This window comes from Neltuma alba, unplaced genomic scaffold, assembly GCF_004799145.2.
Source record: "Neltuma alba isolate B1F8T4 unplaced genomic scaffold, ASM479914v2 tig00010661_pilon, whole genome shotgun sequence".
Lineage (NCBI taxonomy): Eukaryota > Viridiplantae > Streptophyta > Magnoliopsida > Fabales > Fabaceae > Neltuma > Neltuma alba.
In genome coordinates, this window is record NW_021635506.1 from 137,393 (window position 1) to 147,107 (window position 9,715).

Below are 9,715 nucleotides of genomic sequence, written 5' to 3' on the forward strand. Positions count from 1 at the left end.
TTTACCAATGACTGAAATTTATCTTCATAATCAAGCTGCTAAATATATAACAGAAAAAGCGGACATCTCAGTTCTCAAATGTGTCGAAACAACCAATACTATGGAACCAAGAGAGCTTCTACTTGCATTCACTTTTTAGTTGAATCTCCAAGCAGCTGTGATCCCATGTTACAAATTATTCACTCAATAAGAACTTCTCCTTGCATACTAACACTACAATGGGACAGGATCCAAAAGTTTGGACGACACGAAGACCTGTGAAACAAGTCTGCATTTTCCAAACCTCGTATATAGAAAAAAAAAAAAAGGTTAGGCCACGAAATAAAAAAACATTCAAGCTCAACCGCCTGTCTCTACCTAACCAAGCATATTGAAGATCAACGATATCAAGCTGCAACTGGTAAAAGGCCATTGTGCCTGAGCAATGCGTCTGGTGTTGGTTCTCTGCCCCGGAATTGTACAAAGACCTGCATGCACATGCTCAAGGCATTAGATAAAAACATCAAGATGCTTAATCAACAAAAGGATAGCCACATTGGCTGTGATGATTCTTAGGAAATCTTTCTACTTCTTTCTACTAACAAACTTAAAAAAGAAAAAACAAGATTAATGAAGAGCAGTTCGGAGGTACCTCCAGTGGTGCCTTGCCACCACCAAGAGCAAGAATGGTCTCTCGGAACCTCTTCCCTGTTTCTTTCACGGCCTATCAAAATGCATAATGATAGTCACAGCTCAGAGGTAAACAAGTAACAAGGGGGAACAGCAGAACACTACGACAAGTTTCAAAGTTTGACAATGACAAACATCTAAAATCACAAATCGTTTGCGAGTGTAATGACAAGAAAAGATTACACTAAGTTTTTTATGGTATATCATCAGTTACAGAAAAGATTAGACTAAGTGCAGTTCCGTATTTACTTTGTTATAATGTAACCCAATTAAAATATTGCAAACATAAGCAGAAATTGAGGTGGAGAAAGAGAACTCAAATATTCAATATTGATTAAATCACCAAAGGTCTAATGATTATGAAAACCCTAGGGCTATTATACAGCCCTAAGTCAATTTTTTAAAATAATAAAATCTAAAAATGTCCTAAAAGATAAGAAAATAATAAGATAAATGTAAACCTTACTACATCCTGATTAATCCTTATTCCAAAAAAAAAAATCAATAAGATAATATAAATATCCTCATTTAAACAAAATATCATAATCTTAATAAAACAGATGCCTAAACATCTTAGGGGCATAATCAAATAATCTAAATTATCCTTTATCCCTTAGTCCATCATACATCCTTCAATAATACTATGACATTGTTTAATGGAAAAACACAGCTTGCTGCAAGCCTGCAACAACCACAAACTTGTCATAATATTATTAGAGAACCATACACTTGTTATGTTTTAAATGGGACATCATACATCAAAGAAATAAAAATAGTAAATTACATGAATGTTTTTTGCTTTAACAGTTTCTTATCAGGGGGAAAAACGAACAGGCAATAAATATTCATAGGCCATTCTAATTATCTTCTAGTTGCTAAAAACTAGCTTGTTTTATTAGTAGACTCAGAATGGGAGATTTAGAAGACTAAACACAGACAATCTTATTAGTCAAAACTCAATCCTTATTGACAGTGCTTTCAGTGATACCTTCTGGTCATCCAATCCAGCATCCTCGAATGCAGAGAAAGCGTCTGCAGACAGCACCTCAGCCCACTGCATAGCAAAGAAATTCGTCATAAGATATAATTAAAAGGGGATCACATTTTCAAAGTGCCTCAACCTCAGAAACATGCTTCAACATTAAAACAATTCAGAATACCTTGTAACTGTAGTATCCAGCTGCATAGCCACCTAACCATAGCAGAACCCAAAACATACACATCATGTTAGGTTTCAGGGACAGAGTAGCAAACAAGTAACAAAACATGGTTTCAAAAATATACAAGCAGAACAAACCTGCAAATATATGGCTAAAACTGCATAGGAACCTATCTTCTGGGAATGGAGGAAGCACTTGAGTTCGCTCAGAAACTCTCCGGTCAACATCATAGATAGATTCAGATCCCCCAGGAACATATTTTGTATGGAGCTCCAAATCTAAACTTGCAAATCTTAACTGCAAGTCATATTTTACGGGTAATAAATCAGAAGTCATGTCATCTATTTAAAGACATAACTTATGTAATATGGACAGCAAAGTCAAAAATGGCAAATAAACTATGCAATCTGGATAAAATATTGAAGCATAAAGGTTAAATAGGTTACTGAAATAGAGCCCAAGGAAATGGCCTTATGATTAATGCAATCATAATTTCCATTTTATAACCATTTTTCTTCACGGGATATGTAATCAATATAATTCTGCCCTTCAAACACATAACTAGAGACAGCAACAGCAAGCCTTATCCACTAGATGGAATAAGCTACATAGATTGCATGACGCCACTATACTCTGTCAACAATCAAATATTTGGATAAATTGTTAACCAAGAAGTTCAGTTTAATAACTTCGTCGAGTGTTCTCTTTTGCCTTCCTTTACCCTTCTTCATTAACTCAAAATTATCTACTCCACCTTTCTCACTGGCACCTCCAACAGCTTTATTTATACATGTCCAAACCACCTTAAACAATTGTTTACCATTTTCTCCTCAATAGATACCATGCCAACTCTTCCTCGTATAAGTTCATTATAAATCTTATTTTTTCTTGTAAACCCATACATCAATCTCCAAATCTTCATCTCCAGTACTTCAACTTTATTTTCTTATTGTTCCTTTAAAGCCCAATTCATTATCATATAGCATTGCTAGTCTAATAGCAATTCAATACAACTAGAGACAACACAAAAAGTTTTGGGGGGAAAAAAATCTTTCCTTTTCAAAGACAAGCAATTGCAGCAAGGACTTCGTACTGAAACTCTCACAGAACCTATGACAAGTACGTCTGTGTTTGTGTTTCCGTCACATTTTAAATGCCCGATACAAGCATTATGACTAATCCTGGAAAATGAAAATTTCCTCCCTGCCCCCAAATAAACAATGAATAGAGACATCTTAAACCATTCCTGATGCTAAAAAAACCAAAACAGCCAAAAAAGACAAAAATACGTTCCAAAAGAAGTGGAAACAAAGGATAAATTTTTGTTCTAATTGCACAAATTTTTTTAATTAATCATATTAACAAAGGTAAGTCCTCAACATACAATTGGCCCAAAAAAAAAAAAAAAACACAAAAAGCTAAATGCCTTTTTTCTATCTTATCCTCAAAAAGGCAAATACCATACAACGCCATCAAGAACAGGACCAAAACTTAAATGCCAAATTAGCGAGAGTAATAGAAGTAACTTCCAAGCACAAGAGATACAGAAAAGTAATAATTAGCCAATGTACTATAATGACCTGTCGAAGACTTAGACTGCCAGCACGGAAGGTCCTAGCAGCAACAAGTTTCAAATATATATCTTCAGGGAGACTCTCGCCAGTTTCAAAGTGCTTTGCAATGCCCATTAAAGTCTCTCTGTTAGGGGCCAAAAAATCATAAATGTCTTGGATACATCATATTTTATTAAAATTTAAAAAAAAAATCATTAAATTCAATAAAATGTTACGGTGTCAGTCTACAATAAAAATCACCACATGAATGAATTATTAATATGGTGCTAAGATGGACCAAAGCACTGGATACCACCTGTAGACGGCCCAGTGATTTTCCCTCTTAATCCAAAAGATGAAGAAAGGGGAGGTAATTTATAAATCAAGAGCATAAAGCACCATAAGCACAATGAAATGTTGAAAAGAACTGATTTGTCAGAAGCTGCCATTTACTTCAATCAAAACAAGGCTGGAGCACATATTATATACATTAGGTGTACATCCATGTCTGGTTAAAACAATAGTCAGGATTATAGCAACAAAGAAATTTTTAAATACCATGAAACTGTATTCTTAATTACCTATGGTAACACCAGTTTTCCATGAATTGAGAAGGTAATTCAACAGCATCCCACTCTATCCCTCGGATACCAGCAACCAGACCCTCATCCTGCTTGGTGAGCATATGTTGAAGTGCATGCCCAAATTCATGGAAGACAGTCTCAACCTGAGAAAGAGGACAGGAAAGTAAAGGAGTAGTAATTTGTCACCCCATTAAAACAAATGACAATATGCTGCTCATTGCATAATTAGAATTTTCAATACTTCATTGTAACTCGTGTAAACTTAATGATAAGTGAGTTTGTCAGGATCAGTCAATTGTTGTGTGGATTGTATAACAATTGGCAGAAGCATGAGAATGTTTAATAGTATGACTTGTTTGCAACATGAATTTTTCTGGTAACCAAATCAAGTCAAAATTTGAATTGAAGAGGGGCAATTACTCAGTCAAGACAGTTCCCTAGCACCTCCCAATCCGCAAGATATTGGTTGAACCATGAATTATTTATTAATTATTAACAAGATATACAATATAGAACTTTGGTGTTACTGATAAGCGTTAGTTTCATCCACGTTTCACTTTAAACTTTAAAGACCTTGACATGATTGATTTCACACTCATAATTAAGAATCACAGGATCCTAAGTTGAGCAAGTTGAGCATTTCCAGGTGCATCAGATCAAACACTCCCAGTAGCAACTAGCGTAGAAATGAACTTCTTAAATGGAGGAATATAGATAGAGAGAGAGAGAGAGAGAGAGAGCTTGGCATAAGCTGAATAACATGGTTGTTTTACACATTGCTACAGTAACTATTGCAGGTGCAAAAGATAAACAAATGAATACAATAAAGGAAACTGAAGTCACCTCACGGAATGTCATTAAACTTGGCTTGTCCCCTACAGGTGGTGTCTGATTACACACCATGTGGGCAATAGGCAACCTTGCAGTGGTACCATCATGTGATAATACACGACTGCGAGCAAAAACTTCATCCATCCATGCACCTTGTCTTTTCTCAGAAGGACGGCTATATGGATCAAAATAGAAGTATGCAGTAGGACTGCCTGAAGAATCTTTAACACGATAGAATCTGACGTCTTTATTCCAGACCTGTATAGGAATATTCATGAGTCAGTTTTTAGGACAGATGTTACCATGTACAAGGAACTAAGAATATTTGCACTTTATTACCGGTGCTAGGCCATCAGCTGGCTCAATTTCAATGCCAAAAAGTGTTTTTGCAAGGTTAAAAAGTCCATCCATAACCTTAGGCAGAGAGAAATATGGACGCAGTTCTTCCTGCATGACACAACACCAGAAATCTGAGCTTCATATTGCAGATCAAAACTTTCTTGATAACAAAAGAAAGGCTAAAATACTATCATAAGTAACAGCCTTGAAGTAGCATGTTCATTATCATACAATGATTAATAGCTTCAATTACAAAGGTAAAGATGAAATATGATTAAAACAAACAGAACCTTGAAACAGTCCATTCATCATTCAATAGACTAAACAAAGATTATCAGGCCATCCACTAGGATTGAGGAAGATATTCTTAATATGGCTGTCATAAATAAAAATGAGTGACAGTCAACTCTGTCCAGCTTGAAATACTTCAGAGCACTCAGATCACCTAATTAATGACAGATGTTGACACAATCAATTGGACCCATAACTTGAGAGAGGCCCATAAAATTTTGTCCTGCTCTAATTAAACCCTACGCCGTACTCTTATTCAGAATTTAAAAGGTATAACAGAACAAACATGATGAACTCGCCAAAAATAAATGTTGAATAAACTTTGAACAGTGTTGTAAACATTTCAAATTTCGCTATCACGTCTTCCCGTCAATGGTCACTTCATGTATTCAAAGTGTCCTACTCATGCCAATTTCCTATCTGTGCAGGCATGCGATCACGCGCAAGCGTGCATGTGAGAGAGAGAGAGAGAGAGAGCAACCTCATTAATGTCAAATTTTGATTCACGGAGCCTCTCACTCCAAAAGCCCATATCCCAATGTGTCAAATCAGCAGCTTCTGGTGCACCTTGACTTTTGGAGAATTGCTTAAGGTCTTCCAAATCTGCAGGTAAAAGCATACAACACTTATATTCTTGCATGACAAAAAGAAAGGACTAAAATAACAATAATGTGAGTTGCATTTTAAAGGAGACCATAACTTGGGATGTATGAAACATCAAAGATATCAGAATTCGAGGACACATAGTTCTTTACTATATTTTAGGGAAAAAAATGTTTCTCTTAACTGCCAACAGAAATATTTGAAACACAAAATGGAGAATCCAGCCATCAATTTGAAACCAAAAATGGAGAAATATTTGAAACAAAAAATGCCCACACAAAACTAAGAACAAGCCAAGAATTAGATGCAATTTGGGATATGATCCAAACATCATAACAAAACACATTAGAAACTACCTTGCACAGCAGGATCCCAAGAAGCTCTGCGAAGCTTTTCTAGAAGTTCTTCTGCTTTATCAACAGTGGCCATTTTAGTTGCCATGCTTACCTGTCGGTTACACATTAGCAACCTACAATAGGACTCAACGTAATTCTCAATATGAAAATATTATACCTCAGCATAGTTATTGTAGTTGAGAAGCTTGGCCTTCTCCAACCTAAGCTTTAAAATTTGGTCAATGATTTCTGTGTTATCCAGATCTCCACTAGATGCTCGTTTTACATATGCCTGATAAACTTCCTCTCGCAAGGATCGATTCTGAGCATGTTGCATAACAGCCATATAACTCGGAGCATCCAATGTGATTACCCAAGGCCCATTCTCAGCTGTGGCATTTTCATGCCCCTGCACTCACAGGTCATATTAGCATTTGATAAGGCAACCAATTTCCATGAGTTTAGGAATCAGTTAATACTCATAGCTGAATAAATCAAAGAGTGATAATAAATATTATGTCAACAAGACATACCTTAGACACTGCACTTTGCGCAGCCAATCCAAGAGCAGTAGCAGGTAATCCTTCTATCTCTTTCTTATCCGTGATTAATTTTTCAAACTTCTTTGTAGCATCCAGAACATTCTCCCCAAATTTTTGTGATAACTTTTCCAGCTCCTGCATATGAAATCATGGTAAGCACAATTGAAACACACGCAGAGGTAAAACAAAAGGCAATTTTAGTTGAAAACCAACGGGTGATTGTAACAATTACCAACTTTCATCAAGAAACTTACAGTAACTCCGTCTACAGAGACTACAGCCAAGCTTTTATCATATTGCATACTAAAAGCCTTACAGAGTGTGATATCACTGAACTTCATAGACAGCACATTTAGAATGTTGCGGTTGACATATTAAAGCAAAACCCAGAAAACCACAATTTAAATTTTCAAAAATTCATTATAATTCCTATCCCATCTTTATTTAGGCTTTAACTTTTCGACGCGGGGACTAGTAATACCAGTTCATGCTGCTTATCTTGTTCAAACTTTCAAAATACGGAAAGTTGCAATCCGATGACTTCAACTTACACCATTCAGAAGTTCAGTTGCTTCCTTTTAAAAGAGACAAGAATTTTAACCAAAACCCAAAGCTCTCGTTTTAGCAAGTAATAACCCCCAAAAAAAAAAAATTTACAAATAAACAAGGAGGAACAAATTCCACGTCACATATAACAACTTGTCATACTTCCACTGTCACAAAAGCTAACCTGTTCAATTTCATTAAATTGCTCTCTTTTATCATCTTCAAGAGCAACACCAGCAAGAACAGCCTCCTTAATTTGGTCTGGAGCGCACAAGTAAAATTGCCACTTAATAAAATGAGATTACAAAAGTCCCACACAATATATTTGTATGTCCAAGTAGAAAGGAAGTGAACGCTCCGAAATTATGCTTCAATATATAACTTATTTAACAACTTGCATGACAATTCATGCAGATATTGTAGAACAAAATTTAGACACCAATAAGTAGAATACAGAGTCAGAGGCAGACACTTAAAGCTAAGAAGCCCGATATTAGATGAGAGAAAATTCATGAGACAATTCACACCAAAATACATACTTTGACAAAATTTGAATAAACATCATCTTTACAACTAATACATAACTATCAGAGTTCAGAAGACCAAAAACATAGCGAATCGTCTGCTCAATTTTCTGTTCAGTGGGGAGCCAAGGAGAAGCTCGAACTACCTCCTTCTACCTAAAACCTAACCACCTGATTGAGTTAACATCTGGTGAAAATAAAAAAGTTTCAAAAAGAATATTTATCATAAAACTGCAGAGACATTCTCCAAGTAGTGAAATAAGTATACACAAGATGTGAACAGGCACTTCTATGTAACCCAGAGAGCAACTCAAGCAACTAAGCATGAAAAATAACATGCCAACAGAGACTAAACAGTCACAAGAACAGTAGCGTGAGATTTTTAAATTACTGACTTTCAACTATACGTTTCCGAGCATCACTTAATGTTTGCCAATCGGGAGACTGTCGAATAGCTTTGAATGCATTATAGATAGGTTTGCTTTGCCCCACCCTAAGAAGAAACTTAACCTTTTCCGCCTGCAAACCACAGTCAAGCGTTGTTAGCACATAAAAGTGGTGCCCATTAAGTTCCCGAAAGAAACACGCTAACCAAAACCAAAAGTACTCATGTGATCAGCCAGTAGATATAGATAAAAGGAAACAGATTAACATCGTGCAATATGAGAAATACTCAGATATCAAGAGCGCAGCAAATGCATCAACCTCCATTAAGCATTGCGTGATAAACCACAAATCAAGTTTTCATATAAAGGTATGGCATTACGAATCCACAAGTTTGGCCGACCAAAATGATGACAACAAAAACAGAAAAATACCTGAACATCTTCAATGGCAGAACGGAGGTCGGAATTGTCCTTGACGGCCTTGAGATGATTGACAATTCCCCAAACAACGAGCAACCGGTCTAAAATCCTCTCCAATGGTTCGACCAGCTTGGGCCACGAAGGCTCCACCGTACGCTCCAATTCCTCCAAATCAACTTCCTAAAAACCCACGTTCACGCATGCAGTCAAAATCGATGGCATAAAATCGGAGGATCCGATCATCGCGAACGCAATCAAGCAACCACACTAACAAACACAATCGAAAGAAGAATCCAACATGACAGAAGGGCAGGGGAAAAAATCAAACCAGCTTCTTCAGGAGGACCCGAATCCCAGGTCGAACGTGTTTAGCTTCGACAACATCAAAAGGGGGAAACTCAAAGTCCTTAAGAAGTGGGTTTCCTTCAGGGGTCTCCTCTAATGGAGGGGTAGCCATCGATGGTGCAGAAACGGAAGAGCAAGTGAAGGAGCGAGAGAAGGACAGAGGTGCAGTGGACTTGTGAATGGCTTCAAGGCAAAAGGAGAAGGAAGAAGACCAAAGAGGACAAGAATGAGACTGGGGGAAATGTTTGGGGGCTTTGGAGTAAAGACGAGAGTGAGTAGTACGCTTAAGGAGAGGTTGGATGGAACGACAGAGAGGGAAGCGCGTAGCCATGAGCACGTTCATTATAAGAAGGGCACCTAGCAGGGATCTGTCCCTCATCCTTTTACGTTATTCCAATGTTCCGCGAGAAAAATCCTCGGATGGACCTTGACTCATGCCAAATATCCATGGCCATGGCAATCGCCTGAACTTCATTAACTTCAGTCAAAAAGCGGGAGAAAAAATGCTCGCAGATGTTTGTCTCTCGGCTTTTTACGTTTTCATTTTAAAATCATATTAGAAGCAACTATATTTTTTTTTATTTTTA

The 9,715-nt window shown here is 36.8% G+C and overlaps 1 protein-coding gene across 2 annotated transcripts; it reads right to left on the reverse strand.

The window, feature by feature from the left end:
• LOC114758018 (probable cytosolic oligopeptidase A) lies at positions 1-9,485 on the reverse strand. Of its 2 annotated transcripts, XM_028947019.1 has the most exons (18): positions 9,112-9,485; positions 8,796-8,963; positions 8,373-8,496; positions 7,638-7,714; positions 6,899-7,042; positions 6,544-6,774; positions 6,387-6,477; positions 5,909-6,030; positions 5,137-5,244; positions 4,810-5,055; positions 3,964-4,109; positions 3,410-3,527; positions 1,967-2,126; positions 1,830-1,861; positions 1,658-1,723; positions 632-703; positions 358-467; positions 1-283 (listed from the first exon to the last, which is right to left on the reverse strand). In XM_028947019.1, the coding sequence occupies exons 1-17, from the start codon at positions 9,469-9,471 to the stop codon at positions 387-389; spliced, it is 2,346 nt and encodes a 781-aa protein (XP_028802852.1). In that variant the 5' UTR covers positions 9,472-9,485; the 3' UTR covers positions 1-283; positions 358-386. The 2 variants fall into 2 exon arrangements, with proteins under 2 accessions (XP_028802852.1, XP_028802851.1); XM_028947018.1 differs by having other exon boundaries at positions 1-467.
• Between the last annotated feature and the right edge of the window lie 230 nt (positions 9,486-9,715).